At 38.7% G+C, this 25907-nt stretch overlaps 2 protein-coding genes and 1 pseudogene across 2 annotated transcripts; 2 read left to right on the top strand and 1 right to left on the bottom strand.

The window, feature by feature from the left end:
• Nucleotides 1–376: 376 nt before the first annotated feature.
• Nucleotides 377–11508, top strand: LOC149817089 (RNA-binding KH domain-containing protein PEPPER-like). The gene is made up of 6 exons (XM_089987211.1): nt 377–860; nt 1656–1902; nt 4954–5102; nt 5188–5448; nt 10465–10659; nt 11118–11508. The coding sequence occupies exons 1-6, from the start codon at nt 519–521 to the stop codon at nt 11292–11294; spliced, it is 1371 nt and encodes a 456-aa protein (XP_089843337.1). The 5' UTR covers nt 377–518; the 3' UTR covers nt 11295–11508.
• Nucleotides 11509–13441: 1933 nt separating this feature from the next.
• Nucleotides 13442–15880, top strand: LOC149817088 (acetyltransferase At1g77540-like). Its single transcript, XM_089987167.1, has 2 exons — nt 13442–13699; nt 15596–15880. Exons 1-2 carry the CDS (start codon nt 13472–13474, stop codon nt 15665–15667), a joined length of 300 nt encoding a protein of 99 aa, XP_089843293.1. The 5' UTR covers nt 13442–13471; the 3' UTR covers nt 15668–15880.
• Nucleotides 15881–17688: 1808 nt separating this feature from the next.
• On the bottom strand, nt 17689–19120 carry LOC149817087 (BTB/POZ domain-containing protein At1g21780 pseudogene; annotated as a pseudogene).
• Between the last annotated feature and the right edge of the window lie 6787 nt (nt 19121–25907).

Genomic DNA, 25907 nt, shown 5'->3' with positions numbered 1-25907 from the left:
TATTTGGGCAGGTTCGGGTACACCCTGATGGGTCTCAGGTTCAGCTTTTGTCAGGTCACAAAAATGAAAACCTAAACTCGGATAATTAAGATTTCAGAAGTTTACTTAAAATACGTATAAAACACTCTGGTCGAGTTGGGTAAGCCAGCAAAAAAGCTGGTTCGGATCTAGTACCTGACAAAAATCAAAACCCAAACCCGGCCCGCATATTGTTAGGATCGGGTTAGAGTCGACCCGAATATTATTCAAGTTGTCATTTTTCATACCTATATCCGAAATTTCGGATTCGGATCGAATCGAATACCCGGTACAAACCCAACCCGTTGACAGCCCGTAGAAGCGACAACAAACCAGAGCTGCCTGAGGGTTTTATTTTAGGGCGGGAGCCTTAAAGGGTAAACACGCGGAGCACTGGAGAGTCTGGTGAAAGCCGAGTGCCCCGAGTAGTCGTTCCAGAAAACCGAGTATCTTTCTCTTTCCTAGGGCATTTCCCGCTATCCTCTCTCTCTTTCTTTCTCATGGCCGATCCCGCCAACGAAGCGGCAGTGGCGGAGGAGCAGCCTCTGGTGGAGCTTGCCCCTTTTCCCTTGCCGGAATCCGCCAACGGTGCCGAGGGGGAGGATGCACCCGACGAAGCCGCCGCTGTTGCCGCCACGGCAAGGGAGACGGCAGAGGCGGCGGCGGTGGGGGAGAAGAGGTGGCCGTCTTGGCCAGGCGACAGCGTGTTCCGCCTCATCGTCCCCGTGAAGAAGGTGGGGAGCATCATCGGCCGCAAGGGAGAGCTCATCAAGAAGATATGCGAGGAGACCAGAGCTCGCATTCGCATCCTGGAAGCCCCCCTCGGCTCCACCGACCGCATCGTCAGTACTCTCCCTCCCGCTCTTCCTTCCGTGATTCATTGTTTCTTCCGTTTCTTCCCTTTCTTTTTACTGATCTTTGTTTGTGTGTTATATGAGAAGAACATCCATCATTTTCCCGTTCTTGGTCCTTTTGAAGAATACCATTATATGCTCTTTATAAAATACAGTTTTTTTGGCGTTTTCGCCGCCATTATGAATGGTGGTATGTCGTCTTTCCGCCGCATTTTCGTAGGAGTTCTCATTTGAAAGTATAGCCACGGATACCATCAAGGATATGCGAGTAAGATTAAGAGAATCAAACTTTCTTACACATTGGAAGAAGTACAAAATGAAATAGCGAATCATGTAAATGAAGGTGATCGATCGGCTTTTGTTTGGGTCATTGGTTGAAAACCTATGAGAAAATAAACATATGGTTCTGTTTGGAAGCACCAATTAATGTAATAGGTCTTGGATGTGTTGGTATGTTACATGGCATGATGCAGCATTCCAACTTGTTCCAGTTTGTTGGATAAGTGGGTCCATCCCTACATCCCATGAACACCTCCTCAAATTGGGAGGGTTGTTTAGGATGCTCCGACTGCCCTGCGTTGCCATATTCTTGAAAGAACATGCTAGCTTGTAATTCCATGTCATTACCATATAATGGATTAATTATTTAACAAGAATGCTGTACTTCCCATGGTATGCTTGGATGAAATAGGATTTTACAGATTCTTTATGCGTCAATTCATTATTTGTTGTCTGTCATGGGAATTGCTTCAATTCTTGTTTACCAATCTGTACTTTAATCAGGTTCTGATATATGGAAGGGAAGAACCGGATGCAAAGATATCCCCTGCTATGGATGCAGCTTTGCGAGTGTTCAAACGTATTACTGGACTTACAGAGGGTGAAGGTGCAGCTTCAGTAGCATCTCTGCCTTGTTCAATCCGAATGTTGATTGCTTCATCCCAAGCTATCAGTTTGATTGGAAAGCAGGGCTTCGTAATAAAGTCCATACAGGAGAGTAGTGGTGCCCATATGCATGTGCTATCTGCAGGTATGTGGAGCTACTTTTTTCGTACACCCTAATCTTTTACATATCCCTTAGATGTTTCCAATGATTTTAGTAGCAAAGTATGCACTAACTGCTCATGTCAATGACACTATGCTTTATTTCGTGCTTCAAAAATGATGTACCTGAGGATAGGTCAGTGCCTGGAAATGGCTGAAAAGCTGTGAGATGTTTTGAAGACTTTGGAATTTCTTTTAATATGTCCAATTTCATGTTTACTGAGGTTCTTTTTTGTTTTGTTTTTTCTTTTTCCTGGGGTTGTTGGAGGGAGATATCATTAGGAGGTTACACTATTGATCTATTGTTGGCGAATTGTTCATAGAACTATGTAACTAAAATGTTTTTCTTTTTCAAAGTGGCAACTTGATCTGTCAAACTGTGGTTTTTATTGTCATATTGAATGGCTAGCAATTCAGACTAAGATTAATTTCTTCCCCCAGATATTGGGTTTCTGATTTCTCTTATATTCTGTAGTGCTTTTGTGTGTGGATTAATCTTTGTTGATGACTTTCTTTTAGTTATATCTTATTGGTCTGTTGACGTGTAAACACATATATCTTCATTGCGTTTTTACCATAGTTACCAGAAGTGTTACTGCTAAGTGGGAATCATGATTCCCAAGAAGCAGAAACTGAAGCAGTTTGGAATTGCACTTCCTATGCATGAGAAACACAATTTATCAACAAGGAATTTGCGTTTCCCATCGCATGGGAATCATGATTCCCATCCATGGGAATCCTGATTCCCAGCTATAAGAATCAGGATTCCCATGACTGACTTTCCATTTTCAGAAATAGGAATTCCAATAAAAGCAATTTTAGTTATTGAATTTTGGAATTCCAATTCCCAAGTTGAGGAATTTCAATTCCGCGTGTATAGGAATTCTAGTTCCTAAAGCTTAAATAGTCAATGTAGCATATTCTACATTAAAAACTTTACGGGCATAGAGAGTAACCTTTTTCTATGCATATCCTTTTTTGGTTTTGTGTAAAACATTTCAAAAGGAAGGGATTTGTATATTTTTGCTAAACTTAAGTAGAATTGTAATATAGATGATACGCTACCCATTAATTGCTGCACATTTTTCCTTAATCATTTCAATGTTTTATTGCTTTGTATCCAAACTCCAAAGTAAACTTCTTAACGTGTTTCTACAATTTTTGCACTTTTATTGAATGTATGTTAGTGTGTTATTCAGCTATTATATTAAATAAACTAGATATTTATTTCTAATAAGTTGATATAGTTGTCAATGTTAGATGCCATTTCTTAATTATTTATTAACATACTTCTCTTTTCATCAAAAGATTTCATTGCTTTTCTTCTTACATCAATCATTTTATCATTATTTCTCACAATTTCTTGTACCGCTTCCTAAACAATTCCCCCTACCACTTCATACTCACTTCTCACTTCCTAAATTCTCCAGAAATTTGGATTGACCGCTTCCTGGTTCCTGTTCTGGCAACTATAGTTTTTACTGTTTTATTGTATTTGAGTATTCCTTTGTTGGTGACTGCTTGTTAACTGTATGACATTATTCTCATATTTATCAGAATGCAATTAATTTCATTTTTGTTTGATCCATCGGGATTCTGGCCATGATTGTGGCAGAAGCTGTGAAGGAAAGCCTGTCATTTCTGGACAAAACCACCCAGTTGTTTTTCAGCCATCCTTATTATAAAACAATTGAATGTAATGAGGCCAGAGTCCAGAAGTCTCTACTTTCCAGCCTCTTTTCATTTGGTATTTACCAACCATGGGCTGGACAGATAACAGCCCAGTGGCACCGTTCTGCAAGAGCTGCACCATTTCCACAGGGATTCAAGTCATGTCTGAAATCCTCACACACATGCACATGTACACACGCACAGAAGGCCTTGATGTGGTGCTCCATTTCCTTCCCATTTTTTTGAAAAAAAAAACTCTGCCTAATCTTTTTTGGCAGTGGCAAGATGAAAAAAATGGCGTACCCTGATTACACATGGTTTATTAATGGTGCTCTCTTTATCCCTTTTCTTGGCGATGGTGAAAGCCTCATATCCCACTGGTGGGTCCTCCTTGCAAGACGAAACTGTAAAACCTGTCTTTCAGCAATTCCATGGCTAAAGATGTTAGAAATAGACCCACAAATGAAAACAGTTAAGTCCCATTCTTTTTAAGGGTTTGGGTTTTAACCTGTTTTCCAGCCATATGCATTGTGAAGTAACTCATTTGTTTCTTGTCTGTATGCCTGCATTTTCAACTCGTGTATGGAATTCACATCACCTTGTCTGGCATCTGTCTTTTACCATGTGTGTCCTACTCAGAAAACTCAAATTTTTTCATAGAAAATAAATGATTTTGCTCAATCTAGTTGAAACATCATAATTGCTTAATCTATGTATATATTTGCTTAATGTAGTTGGGATATCATAGTTGCAAGTTGCTTTGACTTAATCTAACATCATAGATATGTTGGAAATGACTGATTTTTTAGGAACGACCCTTGAATTGTTTTGTTTCTGATGTACATATGTGCTTAAGTGGAGATTTTTTGATGTGTTTATGACCATCAATTTTTTAAACACCAGAAGAACCTGCTCACATGTTGGAATTCAGTAATCCATATGCCGATCCCCAATAAGCGGACCATGTAGATCACATCTGTAGGGTTAGTTTCGGCAAAAATAATTTGATATGTCAATTGTTTATACAGCTGACTTTTAACATATACCAGTGCCAGTACTTAGCAGTAACAACATTGACAATCATTTTTCTTCACTTGTAACAAACTATCTTTACTTAGTTCCATTGTGATGCTAAATTGTTTCTTATGTTTTGTTTGTCCATTGTCATTATAACTTGTTGTATCTTTGGCTATTTAAACTGTTGTAGTCTAGGAGGTTTAACATCCTTTCCAATTATTGATTTTTTTTAATGCCTTCTCTAGCTGGAACTAGCTGGAAATTTATTAAAAGAAGTTACAAACTTACAATTTGATGCCAATTCACTTTTTGGTACCTGACCTATGCTGTTTGATATGTCTGGTGGCAGAGGAGACTCCATCATATGCTACATCAGATGAGAGGATTCTTGACATACAAGGAGAAACTATGAATGTTTATAAAGCCCTGGAAGCATCTGTTGGACATCTTCGCAAGTTTTTGGTTGATCATAGTGTTATTCCTTTGTTTGAGAAAAATGTAGGTCTTATGCCTTATTATATTTATCTGTCTGCCAGGAATTTGTATTCTAAATTACTAATGCTTGCTATGGTTCATTTGGTAGTACAATGCTCCAAGCTCTCAAGATCGTGTAGCAGACACCTGGGCTGAAAAAACACAAGGCATTCCACATAGTACCTCACAAATTGGAATAGGAGCAGATTACGCTCTTCAACTGAAGAGGGATCCCTTCTATCTTGATCGTGAAACCCAGATAGATTCACAGGTTCAGCTCTCTGGATTGTCAGTATATGGGCAGGATTCTTCACTTGGTGGACTGCGATCTTCAACATTAGGGCGTGCAGCAGCTGCTTTGGTTACACAGGTATTTTTCTTTTTGGTGTGGGAGTTTTCAAACAATTTTCTTCACAAACAGTGTTTGCAACTATTCTTTTTTTTTACTGTTTGCTTTGTAAAATTTCTTTCATAAAAAAGCATGTAGGTTCCTGTTATATTGGATATAACTATCAAGAATGGCTCCCCTCCTTTTCTCTGTTAGTGGGAAAGCAGTCATGGTTAAATAACTTTTTTATACACTTGCTTTTACGTTCATGTAGTTAATATTTTAGTTTAGGTTATATGGTATCATTTTCGCTTGGTGTTTATATGTACATGTGGATGATTATCAAATCCTTCTATCTTTTGACATAATACTAAAACTAATCTATTTTTAATATATTGTCAACTGCCCTAAATATTTTGCCATTGATAAAAAAAAGTTCACTTCCAACGATTTCCATTGAACCTCCTTGGAAGTGGTTGTTCAAGTGCCAACTCCTTTTATTTCATAGCATTTTTATTTTGTACAATTGTTATTGTTCTATTTAATTGTTTTAGGTCATTCTTATGATAGATATTAACAGGTATATGTTGTGGTATAAATCATGTCCCTGAATTCATTTGTATGTTGATTTAATTCACTAAATATCCGCAATCACATGTGCAGGTTTGTGGCTAGCAGCCAAATATACAGAATCTGTTACCTACCAGTACTTGAAAACATTGATTCACATCTATGTTACCACGACACGACACTTAGGGTGCTGTACCTGTGTTGACACGGGTACTGGTACCTAGACACGGAATTTGCCGTGTCCTATATTATCCTATATTATATTAATTATATTATACATTATATTTTCAATATATAATATATATTTAGCCATGTCCCCGTACCCACATTTTTTGAGTTGCGTGTCGTACTTGTACCTGCACCTGTACCCAGGTGACATAGATTCACATTTTTTCTTTCTAACTGATAATCATCATCTTGCCTTGTGCAAACTACATGGAGTCTTCTTCGCTAGTTTTCTGCATTTCTTCCTATCTGAGCTACAACTTTGATCACTTCACAATCTGAAATACGGCCTCTCACTACCTCCCTCCCAGTTGGTGTTTTTCTTTCTTTTAAATTCTTTTTACTTGGATAATTTCAACTTTTCTTATTGGTGTTTCTTCTAAAAAAACTTTTCTTATTGGTGTTGTAGTAGTCCTCTATATGTTTCCAAAATCCAAACCATCTTAAATGATTTCGTACATTTGTTTTTCTCGTGTACTTGTTTTTAGTTTTTTTTTACTTAATGCAAATGCATACTTTGTAACACACACATCTCTGTGGCATTTACTCTTTCTTCTTAGCACTTTTTAGTGGAGTACTGGTCTTATAGCAGTTTTGTAGAAACATCCTTTTAATCGTAGGGACACTCATTTATAGCATATGGCTGTTAGTTTCTTTCACTATCTAGTTTACACCAAATCCTATAATGTTATCTTTGTATCCAGCATCTGATGTGTTATATCTCCTAAGTATTCAAACTTTTGGCATTTTTGAATTGCAAGCTGTATATTGACTATGTGTAGATCCAAAATCCTACTATTGAAAATCTTTTATTTGAAAAGAGGTTTTAGAAAAGTATTTCTTTTGAGACCAACTTTTTTTTGAAGACATGTGGGGTCCTCATTGGTACAAGGTCAGACCGTGCCTCTACAAGTAGCGAGGGCTGACCAAAGGTTGAGATTTTCTTGAGAAAGTGATATTTTGAAACTTCCTTGAGCGCCTGTGAAGTAACCCTAGAGTGGTGGACCCATCCAAGGCTCAAACAAAAGAAAATAAGTGTGTGCAAGGTAGTGAAGTGGGTAGGAAAAAGAAATCACAAGAAAATAAACAATCAAGAATAAGAGGAGATAGAATTAGAATACTTACTCGAGCTGATGGAAAGCCCTAGCCCTTGCTCATGCAACGGCGGAGTCTCCTCACCCAATCGCGAGCTGAAGATCCAACAGTTTCTCCCTACTCTAGCCGAGATTCCTATGTGGGAAGGGAATTCCCCATAGGAAGAGCTATTCTACAAAGTGAGAAAGTGGCATAAAAGTAAATTCTCTTAGGCAGGAAGAGTGTGAAGCACTCTTTCCTATTTCCCAAGTTGGTGGCCAACCAAGTGGGAAAACTAGCCTAAGACCTAGGAAAATTTGCTAGGAAAGCTACCTTGATTAACTACTTAGCCTAGGGTGAAAGTTGAAAAATTTACTTGGAGGGGCCGCACCCCAAGGCGAAGAAATTAGGTGGACACTCTCAATTCTCTATCTAAGTACACACACTCAAGTGTAGGAGCTCATCCAAGCTCTCAATGATGCAAAATAAGGCAAATGAGGGGGTATTTATAGTTTTCTGCCGCTCAAGACTTGCCAGGATTGGCGCCAGATGGGATCACTGGCGCTAAACTTAGATTGGTGCCAATCAGAGTGGCACCTGTGCCTCACACTGGGGTCAATCAAACTTGTTGGATTGGGTTGGATCCTGATCCAATCCATACCTGAAGAGCTTGGCGCCAGATGGACAGATTGTCTCCAAGCTGACTAGCGCCAGTCTATGCGACTAACACCAGTCTCCCAGAACAGGTCGGATTGGATCGAGCCAGATCCAATCAAACTGTCGCTAATGGGACACACTGGTGCCAATCCTACTAGATCTAGGCCTGTTGGGTCGAATCGGGTCCAGATCCTTATCTAGATCCAAAATGACTGGCACCTATGGGTCGCATTGGTGCCAATCCAGATAAACCTGGATCGGGTCTGTTCTGATTGGTCCTGGTCCTGACTCCTGGTCCTGGTCCATACTGATTGGTGCCAGTGGGTCACACTAGTGCCAATCCAGATGGATCTGGATCTGGATTGGGTCAGAAACCTGATTTTGACTCATTATGACACAGAAAAATGCCTATATTATGAGATTTATAAATCCATCTGACAAACGGTTTAGTGTGTTGAAAAGCTAACATCCTCAGCTACAATTGGTTATTTAGGCTCAAAACCAAATTCAACTATTTGAAAGGTAAAAAATGCCCTAAAATGGGCCCTATTTTCCAAACAAGTTATTTTCAAAACCAAAAACCTGTTTTGGCTACAACTTTTGACTCCAACATCGGATCAAAATGATGCTTGGTTTGTTAGAAAGCTAGAAACCTAGAAACCTAGAAACCTCTACTTTTGGTTGAAAGAAGTTGAGAATGTTATTTTATGGGTCAAAATTTAGTGAAAACTAGATTTCCTTCTAAAAGATCCGAAAACACCGAAACCTTTTGAAAATATTTTTTGAAATGCATTTTATCAAATAGGACTTTGGAAAATATCCTTTTAAAATGTTGGAGTGTGCCTGGTAGTGAATGAGAGAATGGAAATTTTCTTCTTTTCCAGAGAGATACTTCGTATTCCCAGCGAATAACGAAGTACAAGGAGTTCAGACCCTGAAATCTGAGGCATGTTAACAAACAGATCCCGAATTCCGATGAGTCATGGCATGACTATGTGCCGGGGACCAACTAATGATGTTGGTTCAGAAACCCAACAAATTTTTGGGTGTCAACACTATGATATTTCTCTGCGCTAGCTTCCTCAGTAAATTAAATTTGCACCTCATGTATTTCAGTTTTATGCACTAATGCTTAGATCATTTTTTTTTTCGATGTACTCCAAAATTCTATTTTTAAATTTTAAGCATATATTTTTTATCTTGACTAACAAATACAAGTGTCATTCATATCATCTGCAACCAACATACACCAAGAGACCTCATATGCTCAGTAAATTAAATTTGCACCTCATGTATCAGTTTTATGCACTAATTCTTAGATCATTTTTTTTCCTGATGTACTCCAAAATTCTATTTTTAAATTATTAGCACATATTTTTTATCTTGACTAACAAATACAAGTATCATATCATCTGCAACCAACATACACCAAGAGACCTCATATGTGTGTATATATGTATTGTTTGTGACTGATACAAACAAGTGTGGGGCTCAAAGGGGATCCTTGTGTATCCTAACTTTAATTGAAAACATACTTGTCCCTCCACATGAAGTTCCAATAGTCATTGTAGTTTCATCATACATATCTTCAATGATTTGAATATATCTGTGATTCTGTATCAAATCCCTTTTCTCGTCAATACTAACTAGATAAATTTCTTAATTGCTTTTGTGACTTGTCTTATTGTTCTCATTCTCATATTTGTAACTCTTTTTTCTTTTTGGTTTCTTATCTTTTGCATTATTTTCCCTGTGGAGTTTGTGCCTAATAGTCCTTCCTGAAGAAATTTGATGATATATCTTTTCAATGCTAAATTGAGCCAAATTGGAATGACATTCTTTGTTTTTTATGAAATCCAAATATGAATGGAGGGTGCTACCTTGTTTTCTTCTTGAATTTTTTATGTTTGATATTCCTTGGCTGGCCCTTTTTGCATGACACATTTCTTTATGAACTTTTATGATGTAATGGCCTACACAACAAGTCTACACGCATTCAAATCGTGTTTAGAGGCATGCCTGATATTCAACTTCTCCCAGATACCCTGTGTTCAAGGACCCCTGTGAACATCCCAGGTGAGCCTAGTGCACCACCTTTGTAGCCTGGGTGGTGCACCTAGAGTTTGCTGCTGAACAGAGTGTTGGTCCTAGTGGGGCCCAGTTGAGGTCCACTTTTAGGCATGCCTTGGTGAGTCTACCCTAGACCAACCTGACATCCTCACAGGTTCCTCTTCATTGCAAAATGAAAAAAACCTACACTGCCAAACTAAAATTTTAAACCGAGCTGAGCTGTTATAGTTGTAAAAAAGGTGTTTTTTTATTATCTTCATGGTGACATTATTGATTTCCAGCATGCATTGACAATCTTTTAGTCAAACATGCATTTTTTTATCTTTTATTTTTTTTCCGGCAACAGCATGATATATAAATTTTGGAGACTTCTTTTGCCTGTGTTTGCTATTCCTACTGACAAATTTCGTACACTTCTTTTCCGTGTCTGCTATAACCTACTGTGACTTCTTTCCTTGTTAGGTGACACAAACAATGCAAATTCCAATCTCTTATGCCGAGGACATCATTGGGGTTGAAGGAACAAATATTGCATACATACGCCGTACAAGTGGTGCTATTCTTTCTGTCCAAGAAAGCAGGGGCATGCCTGATGAGATAACTGTTGAGATTAAAGGTAGTGCTTCTCAGGTTCAGTCAGCCCAGACTCTTATTCAGGTAAGAAAACTTATCTTTGTCTCATCAGCTTTCTTTTTCTAGTTTTTCTATAATGTCACTGCTTCCAGCCTACCAAGTATGACATTGGCAAGCAATGTATTGGCATTTAGTGGTGGGCTTGAAAAAAAATTTGATTCTCATGCATTTGGTAACAGATAAATAATGATTACAAACAGCAGGAAACACACACACACATAAACAGATATATATATATATATATGTATATTCAGAAATGATTTATGGAGGAAATATAAAAATTGCTACAGTATAGATTTGACACACAAAATAAAGAAAAGCATTTTTGTTGAAAAGTAGATTTTAATAAGTTAATATTGCAAATACTGTTATTAACAGGCAGATAAATAGTGCACTAAGTAATTGGTCACTTTGTAAACAATGCTTTTGTTTGTCGTAACCATGTCTAAACATATTGGTTTTGTGGCTTTAATCTGATGCAGGAATTTATGGCTGGGCACAGGGAGTCAGGGGTTGGCAGCTTCAGTAAATTTGATACTGGTTTGAGGTCGTATTCACAGTACAGTAGTACATCTTACCCTACCTCCTCGGCCTTGGCTTCGCAGCTGATTGGTGGATATGGATCTTCTGGAGTTGGATATAACAGCTTTAGGCTGTGAAGAGAAAAGAGCCTACTTCTCTCTTTTTGAAAGAAAAAGAGCCTGATTCTCATTAATTTGCTTTTCCCCTCATATGCCTTTTGCTGTTTTGTATGAAAACAATCAAAATATTTTCGGTATCTTAGCCTGTAAAGTGTCAAGCTGTGGCAGCTGGATTTTGCTTGGTGCATTTACTTAAAGGCACTGTTAGTCTAAAGAAGTTTACGTTTTCCCATTCATGTTTCTTTTGATTTGTTTGATTAACATGTCTCGTTGTGTTAGACATCTGTACATGTTTTGCACCCTAGGTGACTTCCTTTATTTGGAACATAGTCGCAAATCTCACTGATATTTTGGGGAAAAAATCTCAATTTTATTGCTGATAATCTCTGATATTATCCTGAAAATGCGGTATTTGAAAATGTTAGTTATTTTCAATATATTTTTGCTTTTATTGTGACGAGTTTTTTTATAATGAAAGCCTACCTTTTACCTCATATCCCATGTCAGTGCCACTTTTCCTGAAATTCCTGATATAGTCCTGAGTTTTTTTGACAAGTGCCAAGTAAATATCTTGAGTTAACCTCCCTCACCACATAACGGAGGAAAATGTTTGAGAGAGAGAGAGCACGTCTCCTGCGTTTTTTCTCCAACTGTTTGAGGGTCAGCATATGATGCTATGCAGTAATGGTTCAGATTCAGGTTAGATGTGGTCAATAAAATACTGCACCCGACTAATCGGTTGTCATGCAGTAATTGATTCAGATTTGGATGGTGAGAAATTCATACCAAATCCGATTAAGTGGAGCTGGATAGGGATGCAATTGGGTCGGATTTAAGAGATGTTCTGCAATTTTTGGCTGTTTTTGATCGGATTTCGATCTGAATCTTCATGTATGTAGCTGTTCCAGATCCAAACTGTTTGCATCCCTAGAGTTGGATTTGGTTGAATATCGGATAAATTCAAACCTGTTGGCATCCTCAAATTCACCTTAGGCATATCAAAAAAGAAAAAAAAGCAGAAAACAAAATAAAGAACAAAAGGCATTGTAGAAAAATGGCTAACTTCAGGCCAAGTGACATCACTAAGTTTGAACATGCGGAACAGATCCAGTGCTCGGCGGGCCTGAGGATTTTACAACACAATTGGTCCACACAAAACACAGAAAAATCTCTGTGCATGTACATTTTATGTTGTGGGTTTTACACAGAAAATCGCTGTGCTTGTATTTTACACAAAAAATTGCTGCACGTGTTAACGATTTTTAGTGTCTTGTGTGGCTCGAGTAATTTAGGTATTGGCCCAATCATGCCTCGGTGGACATTCCTGTGATCAATACATTTTTTTTTTTATGATGAGGAAAGCGAGGAAAACCTTGGGTGGAGCCCCACAATCACCATGACTTATATGGCCCACCTCTGAAAGCTGCAGACACACCAGTGCACCAATAGGGTTTGATCTGGTGCCTTCACCTCAGCACCCTCACAATCACCCTGCTTGCCACACGGGTGACCCTTGAGGTTGTCTGTGATCAAAACTTAATTACCACTAATTTTTGGTGATATTGAATGTGACTAGATTCCTTGTAGTTCCAGAGGCAGGATCCAGGGAGCGGCTAAGTGCCATGGTTATTTGGCACTGCCAATCACATGACAGCATTTCATGTGGGGCCTGCAATATGTAGTAGCTGTGGGCCCAATGCAATGCTGTCATGTGATTTAGTTAGTGTCACTTAGCCCCTCCTTTGATCTCAACTCGTCGTTCCAATGCCTACCACTAGGGGTGTCAATATATCGGGTATGACTCAATCCAGACCCGTACTGAATCCTATAGGGTCAGGGTTTGGTTACAAAGAAGGGCTTCCATTAAATGGGTTGGGTATGGTTTTTGAAATTTTATTCTAAACCCAGGTCTGAACTGAGTTCCAATTAAGACTTGCATTTTTCCATTGTAAAAACTTAAAAAATATTATTTAACCGGGATGGACAGGGTCTGGTTTATGTAATTCTTATCAGATCCGGATATGATTTTCTGATGAAAAATCTGATCTGACCCAAATCCGGATCCGATACCCGAATCACTTACTGGGTTCTGAGTTTGGACCCACCCATTTTACTGAGGGTCCAACCCGTTGACACCCTTACTTACCACCCGACTGGGTTGTCAGAGAGAGAGAGAGAGAGAGAGAGAGAGAGAGATGGCCGCAATACGATGGAACGAGGGACAAAAGAGGTTCGAGACGGAGGATAAGGAGGCATACATCCAGTACGTGCTGAGGGAGGGAGGGAAGGTAATGGATCTGGTGCACACCTACGTCCCCACCAGCAAGAGGGGACAGGGCATCGCTGCCCACCTCTGCAACTTCGCCTTCAACCATGCTCAGATTCACTCCCTCACCATCATCCCCTCCTGCTCCTACGTCTCCGTACGTTTTCTGTCTCCTCTCCCTTCCCCTCCTTCCCTGTCTCTTAATTTCGGCAAATTTTTATCCGCTACGATCAATCTTCGCCTTATCTGGCCGATAAAGATTTGTGGTCTACCAATTTCTGATTGATGGTCAGGCTGTTAGTAATTTCGAGTTTCGTTTTCTGCGAAAATCTTTTTGGGGTTTTTGTTATCGATCAGTTGCAATTCTACTCGATTGGGTGCTTCGATTTCGATCACCTGTTCTGTGTTTGCACGCAAACGAGGGACACCTTTGAAAAGCGTCTTTATGAGATGCTTTTTTTTAAGTGCCCGGGAGGGTTTCGCCCTCCCCTCGGAATAGGGGAGGGCAGGACACCCTGGACACTTTTGAAAAAAACAAAAACAAAAACAAAAACAAAAACAAAAAGGTCTCTTTGAGTGTCTCTGTTCAGGACTGTCCGCCGACAGGACAGGACATGGTGTCCTTGTCCAAGCCGCTCCGCGACTTGTGAGTCATCTCATCAACTTGGTGATGTTCGAAAGTCCCCCTACCAGATGAGCGGAGCCCTTGCGGGCAAGAAACTATTTCTATCACCAATTTATTTTCTGTTTTGACAATTAAATCTATCTTTAAATTGAGGATGTTCTCATTCGTTTCCTCCATTTACTGGGAGATTATAAACTTGAGTATTGCATGTTGAACATCAACTGTGAGTTGACCATCGAGTGATTTCCTTAAAATCTTGTAACTTCCTAATTCCTCGGTCTGGTGTGATGCTTCTTATTCATACGGCCTTCACATCCTATCGATGTTCTAGCTTGTACCAATGAACGAACTAGCATGATTCTTCTGTTAATTTTTTGTAGGTTTCTGTTTTTACTTGCCATACTGTTGCCTTGAATATGTGCAGTTCCGCACCATTCTCATCACACTCTGCTTCATTGTTGCTTACGTTTGTTTGGTGAAAAAAAATGAGTATTTGCTTTATCATTACCAATTTTAGAAAGTATGGATACCATGCGGTAGATCAATGAAACAGAACTAGTGTCTTGCATTTCTCATTTTTGCAGAATTACTGTTCGATACAGTAGTAGACGAATGAAGATTTTGGCTTAATTGGAGGCAATAGCAATTTTGCAAAGCAACCTTGGGTTCTTAGGCTACATGTTTCAAATTAAGAAGAAAAAGGCAGTGGAGTTATTTATGCATCTATTCTTTTATTTTTCATGCATAATTGCATTGCGTTATTCTTTTGGTGAAAAGGTCTTAACAGTAGCGACATGCATGGTTTTCATTTTACATCTTCAAGATCCCCATTATGCGTTCATAACATGCCTGGGTTGCCTGTGTGGCAGCAGGTGCTGACCCCATCGTCACAGGTGCATTTAACTGGTGGGCTCTAAGGCCTTGGGTGTCTGTTGTTGGAAGAGTCCGGAGCCTGTTTCTGGATATAAATTTTTAATTTTTTTTAGAGTACTTTTATTTTATTCTAGACTCCTTGTTATATCTAGCAACACTAGTAGATTTCATGGAAAGACTCCTATTTAAGGAGGCATCATCCCCTGTATTGCATATCTCAATTGAATGGGGAAGAAAGCTGAGTGCAGTCGAGGAAGTAGGCAGTTCTCACGAAACTAAGAAAAATCTTGGTTTTCATGTGCTACTGTTTGTTCTCTTTTTGCTTTTTTGTGCTTGTTTCTTCGCTATATCGTCTGGTAGAAGCATCGTTCCCTAACATCGGTGATCTCACCCCGGTTTTATCTCAGTGGGGCAAGCCCATTAAGTTATCCGGTGAGGGTTCCTCGTCATGAAAAAAAAAAGAGCATGTTGCTGTCTTGTGCTTCAGTTAGACCACAACCTTATCACACAATTTTGATTGAAAAGACTCACTTTTTTTCTTTTTTTTTGGTGCAGGATACTTTCCTTCCCCGTAACCCTTCTTGGAATGCTGTTGTATATGACAAGGAGCTCAAATCTTCTATGTGAAACTTTGCTTCACTTGTGTTGCAGTTGCCGAACTGCTACTTCAAGATTGTTGAGTTGATGTCCTTGAGAAAAAAAAGAACTTGATTTGTTATACCTATGACGTTAAAGGTTATATTGGCGTTTTGCAAGGTGTTAATGATTGGACATTTTCTTTTCTCTGCATGTGACTTTAAACAAATTGTTATAATAATATTTAGGTTGTGATGAGATAAACTTTTTAGCCTTAATTGGTTCATTAAATACGCCAACTAAATTATATGATGTATAGTTGAATTCAACGGGGTCAGCTAAATCTTTTTTTACCTTGAATAAAGATTTAAGGTGGGTTTTTTTTTTTAACTATTTTCTCTTTCAAACTGTTTCTAAAATACTACGAATTCTAGATTGATGGTAAATCAAATCCTTTGCTTTTGGAGGAAGCAAGGAGGGGCAATGCACACAACGCCCAAAAAGGGCTTCCCACACCTGGCTAGGTGGGTTGGCTTAACGCATTCAAGTTGAAGGTTGTCATGATTTTGATACTGGGGTGCATGACCGGAAGCTTCATCCTACATGGGGAAGCTCGCTTCTCCGAAAGCTATGCTTCAGAAGTGGAAAACTCCTCGCTTCTCCGAATGGAAGGAAAGTGTCGGGAAACCTGCTTTTGAAATATAAGAAACTCAATTTCCTTTAGTGGTAAGTCCACTTCCTCTTCGTTTCTCAAACCAATTCCCTTTCATCTTCTTAACGTTTTTCACTTGTTTCTTCTCACTTTCCACTTGCTTCTCACTTCCTATGTTTTCCATATTGGAAAATTATAATTTTTGTATAACAAGTTTTTATGTTGGTTTTATATCATTTTATATGTGTTCACATCATTTTTTATTTGCTTTGGCCTGCACTTTTTATTGCTTTTTATGTGTTTCATTTTCATTTTTCATGCATTTACATAATCCCTTTATAACCATATCCAGCTTCTTGCTTCATGCTACTTTTTATCACTCGCTTCCTCGCTTCCGCTTCTTGCATTGCTTCTCGAATCCATTTCTGTTTTAACCAGTGAAGGGTGAACCATACAAGAATCATCAATCTCTCCCAAACCTTATAACTTAAACCACGGTTCTCCGTCAATAAATATAAACAAGAAAAGGGCAATGCCAACAACAACAGCGTGAAATGAGAACCCGCGTGATTAAGAATTGCCAAGGGACCCATGTGATTCCATTTTTGGCAGAAATGAGAAAACTATTCTCATATTCCATTCTCTCACTTTTGCTTTGATGTGAGAGAATGGAGCTGGTGAGAATCACTCTCACTTAGGTGAGAGAATGATTCTCACCAGATTTAAACAAACATCCCCTTAATGCATGAAGCATGGAGTAATAAGGGAGCACAAAGAAGCTATAAGAACCACCGAGGTGGTATCCCATGTGGACAGCAGGGTCCTGTGCCAAGCTGAAGGCCCAGGTTCGAATCCCTCTGCCACATGGGCTTAAGAGATATCTGGTAGGAGTCTGCCTAACCCCAGCTTGCCTTTCAAAAAAAAAAAAAAAGAAGCTATAAGAAGTGAAAACCAAAGCAAGCAAAAAATTACATACCAATTGTATATGCAGATTTTATAATTGAAGACCTTATTTAAGAAAAAAAATACAAATATTCTAACATGAGAAGCGCATATAGTATTGGAAAAAGCAAAGAAGTGAGCTTCTCAGTGAAAGAAGCAAGTGGTTTTTTAAGTTAAAAAGATAACTATGCATGTGGATGAAAAGGAGGCTCAAATCATTGATTTTAGGCCGAGATATGTATTCCTTCGGCCACCTTATATGCAAAACATGAAAATGAGAAGACCATAATATGGCTAGCATGCATGTGTATGCCATGTTGAATGTACCAAGACGACCTGGCCCTACAGACTTCAACCACATATGCAATTGCTTGACAGGAGTACAACTAAGTAGCTTAATAACAGATCTTTCTTCTAATGGATTGAAGCCTGCACATTTTAAGATGGTTTTCTCAGTAAACCAAGAGCCAATAGTAGATTACAAATTTAATGTCAAATCACTTCTCCAGATGTTTAAACCCTCCTGAAACATTTCGATCATCAACTCCCTGTCTGCATACTGGAAAAATGAATTGATCTCATCTTTTAAATCATAGATCTTTCCAAACTCGAACAAAAATGTCATGCACCCTTTCTTAAGCTTACTGAGATGGTAGAGCCAAGCATCACTCAGTCGCTCAAGAACTTTGGATGAATTTATGTCCTCCAATAAGCTCTCCTCGCATGACTCCTTAAGATCGATTATGTCATATTTGTCAGCAGCAGCTAGAAACTGCAACCGGTGATTCAAAAACTCACTCTGTTTGATCCCCCCATACATGCAACTAAGGAAGGCCGAGCATGACTCCACAGACATGTCATCTATGTCAATTACAGAAGATTTTTTCTCTTTCAAGTTGTGCAGAAACATGCTCTCAAAAACTGGAGAGCTCGCTGATAAGACAGCCTTATGTGCTTTAAGCATGCCGTTGAATGTGTTGATGGTTACATCAGCATGAATTCCTTTGCGAAGCATTCGTGACAAACAGTGGAGAGTGCTTTTATTCAAAACAGTCAGCATTGATCCTTCTACATACCATACTGAAGTAGCCGCACCACCCTGAGTGTGAACAGGCAAGTGCAAGAAGGTAGTTTCAATTTCTTTATGTAACTCTTCTCAAAAAAACAAATTCTTTATGTAACTGAGAACACATTATTTACAGTAAGAATAGATTTGTGGTTTCACTAATCTAGTAAATGAGCAAATGTCCTCACAGTTTGAGCAATCTTGAGATCCAGAAATTCAACATCGATGGTGTATCTCCCATAGATCGCAGTATCAATGGGCCATAAATAGTCTTCACCAGTTAGGAACAATTTGTCTTCGATAACTGCAAGAATGCAAATCAATGGCATCCAATGCTTGCAACAGTTTTCTTAAACATAACCACAATGCTAAAATTGACCTTGTTCATGAAAACTTGTATTGGTGCATAGAAGCATAGGAGTCTAAACTTGTTTTTAGGAATCAACATCAGGAGTTTCGGAAACCGTAAAAGCAGTCATGAATTTTCATTCAAGAGACATTTATAAGTTCCAATTGATTGTGTTGGAGTATGTGGCTCATATTTGATGAGAGGCAGATGGTGGAACGAGCGACGACATCTACCGTGTTCTACTTTAGCAGGGACACTAATAGTTGAGGGGGTGCAGGGGAGTAGAGTCCCTGCAGTTTGGTACAGGAGTGTTTTTATCTTTTTTAGAATTTGCTCTTGTTTCTTAAAACTCAGTACACATAGGGTTAGTATATATATGAATGCTGTAACCCAAAATGATCAGATAGTTGAAATACAATCCCTCGTTCTCGTGGACATAGGCACAACGTAAAATCCCTGTGTTATTTTCTTGTTGATTATTTTTCGTAGATTCATCGTAATAGCTGCACTCTTGTTCAACAACTGGTATCAAAGCATAGATGATGATGCCTCGGGTTTCATCTGCGAGATTCGATCTGGTTAAGTTCAATGGAACTGGTAACTTCGGATTATGGCATAGAAGAGTTAATGATCTATTGGTGCAATAGGGCATGGTGAAGGCATTATGCGAAAAGAAACCAAATGGCATGGAGAAGTTTGATTGGAAGGATCTAGAAGCAAAGGCTATGGCAACTATTAGGCTTTGTCTGGCAGATAACATGATGTATCACGTCATGGATGAAGAATCACCGGTGGTAGTTTGGCTGAAACTGAAAAGTCGGTATATGTCCAAGTCATTGACGAACAAGCTCTATCTTAAACAGAAGTTGTTTGGTCTTAAGATGTCAGAAGGCTCGGATATGAGCTAACATATCAACGTGTTCAATCAAATCATCAGGGATCTGAAACAAATGCCGAAGACAAGGTGTTGATGTTGTTGAATTCTCTACCGGCATCTCCTGCATACGAGAATCTGGTTACGACCCTTATGTGGGAAAAAGAAAACCTCAAGTTAGAAGATGTCACAGGTGCCCTATTAGGCTTTCATCAACAGAAGAAAGCCAATGATGAGACTTCACAAGGTGAAGGGCTTATCACTACAAGAAAGGCGTCAATTAGCGACAGAATTAATTTGTCGTAATTTTGCGACGGATTAGCGAGAGAAAATGAGCCGTCCTTAAAATTTGATTTAGTTGCAGGTTTTGCGACGAAACAATTCCGTCGCCAAATCTGTCGCTAAGTAGCGACTGATTAGCCACAGAATTACATCAATCGTAAACTATGTTGCAACTTAGCAACAGAATAGCGATGCCTTTTTCTCGTCGCTACTCCATCGCTGATTAGCGACAGTGTTTGCAACAAAATATTTCTGTCGCGAATCCGTCGCTAAGTAGCATCGGTGTTGGTGACAAAATTATTTCGTTGCGAATTCATCGCTAATTTTCGATGTAAAACGCCCATCTAGGGCACAAAATTAACTTTTTCTCTCTCTCTCTCTCTCTCTCACCCGTGCTGCTCACCCCGGCCACCTACCTCCCTTCAGCGACTGCCCCAACCACCTCCTCCTTTCTGTGTCTGGCAGACACCCCGACGACCCTGAGAACCCCCCCTCTCCATGTCTCCTCTCGTTTCCTTAGCGGCCACCGACGACTAGAGCCGTCAGTGACTACGTCGATCATCTCCCTGTTGATGTCCCTCTCTAACCGAGCTCTCCAGAAGGCTCCCTCAGCCGACAACCTCTTTTCCCCAGCGACACCTCTCCCTTCGGCTCAAGTAACCCCCGACTCTCCTCTCTCTTTCTATTGCATGCCGACTGTTCCATTTTTCGCCAAGAAGGGGCCGAGCCTCCCTATCTTACAGGATGCGAGGGAGGGGCTCGACCCCCTCCCTATACTTTTTTTGCCAAGGAGGGGCCGAGCCCCCTCCTTGTCTCCCTGTCTTACGGGTTGCGCTGGAGGGGCTCGACCCCTCCCCTTTTTTTTTGCCAGGGAGGGACTGAGCCCCCAAACTGTTTTTTTTTTCGCCAGGGAGGGGTCGAGCCCCCTCCCTGTCTCCCTGTCTTACGGGATGCGAAGGAGTGGCTCAGCCCCCCTCTCGTGTTTTTTTTGTCAGGGAGGAGCCGAGCCCCCTCCCTGTTATTTTTTTAGCCAGGGAAGGGTTGTGCATCCTCCCTGTCTCCCTCTCTTACGGGATGAGAGGGAGTGGCTGAGCCCCCTTCCTTTTTTTTTGTCAGGGAGAAGTCGAGTCCCCTCCCTGTCTTACGAGATACAAGGGAGGGACTTCGACCCCTTTCTGTTTTCTTTTTCGTCAAAGAGGGGTCGAGCCTCCTCTCTGTATTATTTTGTATATTTATGCTTTGCAGGTACGTTGCTGAGTTAATTGCGCGATGCTTAGTGCTAAGCATTGCATATAGCTAAAAATGCAATGCAAAAAGAAATAAGAAAAAAATGCAAAGGCAAAAGCAATTCAAATTGGGTAAATACCCGTAGTGAGTAAGTGATGCAAGCGCATCACATGTTATTTAATTTCTTGGATGCAACACTTTTCTGTTCATACACTCACTTAGTTGTAGATATCTAGGACTGCTTTGATGAAGTTTGGAGATCATGGTTTTAATGTATGAAAATAGAAGTGTTCTTATTTTTGAAGTACGAATTCCATGCTAGGCATGATAGTAGTTAGCAGGATATTGAAGTGTGTTTGCTGCAAGTACATGTTTGACATTATTTTGATATGAATGATTTGAATGTATTGCAATGTTTGATGTGTCTGTATTCATGCTTGCATGTAGTTTTTTTTATTTGATTATGTCTTTCATGTGAAATTGTATCATGAAAACATGCTTCAAATGAATATATCATTTTATGGAATGTGATTTCATATTTCTAAATATCCTCGTGATATGTATAAATATGATGTGATGGTGTTACACACTAAAATATTGAATAATCAATATATGCATAATAGTTCATGGAATTGCATTTTATGTTAAGCATGTTTGTAGTATAGAGGGAAAAAAAATTATGCATTAATTGAAACAAAAAATTTGTCACAAACAATCATCAAATAAGAATTAATAGATAAATTAGATATTTTTTCATCATAGCATTATTAAGATTCTCTTTTAACTGGTGATGATAACATTCGTAACATTATAGGACAAAATGGCTCCAAACCATGAATGAATGTACCATAAGATAGTTGATAATGAGGTGTCGCATGAATATATGGATGGTGTTGACAGTTTTATTGAATTCGCAATGGCAAGTGTCAGTACAGTAGATCCCACCGGTCGAATCAGATGCCCCTGCATGATGTGTAAGAATAATTGATTTGTAGAACTTCATGACGTTAGACATCAGCTATACAGAAAGAGTTTTGTTAGTGATTATCAGAATTGGACGCTTCATAGTGAATAATTTTAGAATAATTTTGACACACTGGTGAATATGGTGCACGATAATCCATATGTAGATTTGATATTTGATGACGCAGGACCATAAATGAGTTCTGCTATGAGACATAGTGATGCACCAACTAGGGTAGATGAAGAAGCAACAAATGATGCAGCTAGTAGATTTTATGACTTACTTAGAGATGCTGATGAGCCACTGTGGAATGGTTGTGAGAATCACACTATCTTGTTTGCAGTTCTTAAACTATTGAATTTGAAGTTAGAGTATAATTTGAGTCAATCATGTTTTGACCGTCTGTGCTCTATTATGAATAGTATGTTGCCCAAAGATGAGAAATTGTCATAAAATCTCTACTGTGCGAAGGTTATGGTTAACACTCTAGGTATGGGGTATCAAAAGATAGATGCTTATTCAACTCACTGCATGTTATATTTCAAAGATCAAGAAAATAGCATATCATGTCTGTCATATGGACATCCTCGGTTTAAGCCAAAGACAAGAAAAAATGATAGCGCGAGGTCAAAAGAAGTATCATACAAGTCGCTCTGCTACTTTATTCTCACCCCTAGATTGCAATGACTGTATATGTCTTCGAGGACAACTAAACAAATGATATGACATGTAAATAAAGTTCAACATGATGAAGACAAGATCACACATCCTGTTGACGCGGAAGCTTGGAGGCACTTTGATCGTACTCATTAGACCTTCACAATAGAAGTGAGAAATGTTAGGCTAGGTTTATGTACAAATGGATTTAATCCAATTGGGGGTAGATCAACCCCATACACGTGTTGGTCAGTATTTGTCACCCCATACAACCTTCCTCCAAGCTTGTGTATGAAGCGTCAAAATCTTTTCTTGTCTCTATTGATCCCTGGTCTGACTTCTTCGAGCCAAAATCTTGATGTATATTTAAGGCCATTGATTGATGAACTAAAAATATTATGGGATGACGGTGTTTTCACGTACGATGCCCAAAAAAAATAAAACTTTAATATGAAGACTATTGTTCTATGAACAATCAATGACTTCCTTGCATAAGGTATGTTATCTGGTTGAAGCACACATGGAAGGTTGACATGTTTGTACTGCATGGAGGATACAAAATCTTTTAGATTGACGCATGAAAGGAAGATGTACTGGTTTGATTGTCATCATCGATTTTTACCTAGCGACCATCAGTTTTGATGACAAAGGAATGTGTTTCGAGCAGGTATAACTGAAATAGAAGGTCCACCCCCAAGGTTGTCTGGCATAGAGATTTTAAGAAGATTGTGATACTTTCCATGTGGACTGACAGATGCTCGTAACCCGATGCCTTTCCTTCGATTTGGGAAGGATCCCAATTAGACAAAGAAATCTATATTTTGGAAACTACCATATTGGTCGACCTTATTGATATGACATAATTTGGATGCGATGCATGTGGAGAAAAATGTATTTGATAATGTATTCAACACGATAATGAATGTGAAAGGAAAAATGAAAGATAATCCAAAGGACCGTATGGATTTAAAAGTAATATGTAAAAAAACAGAATTAGAACTCAAAAAGTACAATGGCAAAGTACTGAAACCAAATGCAAGGTACGTGCTTAGACCAGATAAAGTAAAGCAGGCATGTCAATGGTTGAGACCATTGAGATTTTCAGATGTAAACGTCTCTAACATTACTCGAGCTATGAAGATAGGTGAGAGACAATTATATGGGTTGAAGAGCCATAATTGTCATGTCATTATGTAACGGTTGATACCCCTAGCATTCCATGATATGTTAGGCAAATCTAAATGGGGGTATTGTTCGAGTTGAGTAGATTTTTTAGAACATTGTGCGCATCAGAAGTCATAGTATCTGAGGTAAAGAATCTCGAGGATTTTGTCGTTACTACTATTTGTCAGTTAGAGAAGATATTTCTGCTAGCATTTTTCGATGTTATGGAACATGTGATCATACATTTGCCATATGAATTAAGGGTTGGTGGTCCCGTGCAATATCGATGGATATACCCATTTGAAAAGTATATATTTTTTATATTTTTCTCTTCAATGTTATTGAGAAATTTATTGTAGTCCGAGATGTATATTATTGACAGATGCATATTTGACCTTAAAAAAAAGGTTCAGAATAAAGTAAGAGTAGAGGGCTCTATTTTTTAGGTGTATACTTTAGAAGAGATTTCAAATTTCTTATCTATGTACTTTGAACCTCACATTCAAACACGTTACACATGCCCACCTCGTAATGATGATGGAGAACAATTTACTGTAGCTGACAAATTGTTGATATTTCAACCACTTGGGCATTTATTTGGCAGTTGCCGATCAAGACTCTTGGAAGATTAAGAGCAAAACGCAACACAAATCTATATCCTTTTTAATTGCTCAGCAATCGACCCATACATTGAGTAAATATACTTAATATGTAACACTAAATTCTATATTTACGTACATGGTTCAGTAATATTAGTATTTGTTAAGTGCAGACGATTTGATCTGGAGTTGCAAAGAAAACTTCCACATCTCACTGATGCAGAAGTACAGAAAGAATGTAAAAATAAGTTTGTGGCATGGTTGAAAGAGTTGGTAAGAACGATGACATACATTCTTTCTGTGTAAACAACAATAAGTTACTTAATTGGTCGTGATCACAGTCATTGTTTATGCTTGTAAGTCCGCCATGGTGATGTTAAAGATCAAAGAATATGTGATTTACAAAATGGTCCTACCAAAGTTGTGCAATGTTACAACAGGTACATCGTAAATGGTTATCGATTTCATACAAAAGATTATAGTGTCAACAAGTCAACGATGAATAGTGGAGTGTGCAACAAGGGTAACAACTATGATGAAAATGAATATGACTACTACGGTGTTATAGAAAAAATAATGGAGTTGACTTACTTAGGCACAAATAATAGTGTAACTTTATTCAAGTGTCATTGTTTTGATCCCACAACAATAAGAGTCGACAAAGCCTCAGGCATTATGGAGGTGAATCATAAGTCAAGGTTTGAAACATATGAATTATTCATATTAGCCCCACAAGCTCAACAAGTTTACTATACTTTATATCCGAGTACAAGGAAGTCGAATAAAAATGAATGGTAGACAGTTTGTAAGGTGAAGTCTAAACTATACCCTGAGTATGATCAGTTACAGAAAAACAAGTTAATTGAAGAGAGTGACTACCATCAATCAGATGATATGCAAGACTTCTCTTATGGTCACGATGTCACACATGGTCTGCATGTTACATCTCCATTAGCCGATGACACATGTATGGAAGAATGTGATTCAAATGATATACCAAGTGGATGGGCACCCAATATAGAAAAAGACGAAGAGGACGAAGATGTGTAGGAAGAAGAAAAATATAAAAGTGAAACAAGAGATGAAGAAGCATACTCGATCTAGTGAAATACATGTTTGAGTGCTATGAATGATTTGAATGTATTGCCATGTTTGATGCGGTAGTAGTTAGCAGAATATTAGAGTGTGTTTACTGCAGGTATATGTTTGACATTGATATGCTATAAATGATTTGAATGTATTGTCACGTTTGATGTGACAGTATCCATGCTTGCATGAAGTTATTTTTGATTTGAATATGTATCCATGAAATTACATATCATGTAACTGATCTAAATAACATTTTTATTTGTTAGAATATGGTTCGTAGAGGTCATAGTGGTCGAGGACCAAGTGGAGGTCGTGGGACATCATTAGATAAATGTCTTTGTGTTATATTTAAATATAGGCATTTATTATATTTTTGCTTATATGTTGATATAAACATTGTTACTTGTTAATCGTCTTTATAGAATC

Source organism: Nuphar pumila, chromosome 14 (assembly GCF_984573655.1).
Source record: "Nuphar pumila chromosome 14, dmNupPumi1.hap1.1, whole genome shotgun sequence".
In the NCBI taxonomy this organism is placed as follows: Eukaryota; Viridiplantae; Streptophyta; class Magnoliopsida; order Nymphaeales; family Nymphaeaceae; genus Nuphar; species Nuphar pumila.
Note: the sequence above shows the minus strand (reverse complement) of the source record. Positions and strands in the feature narration are given on the sequence as shown.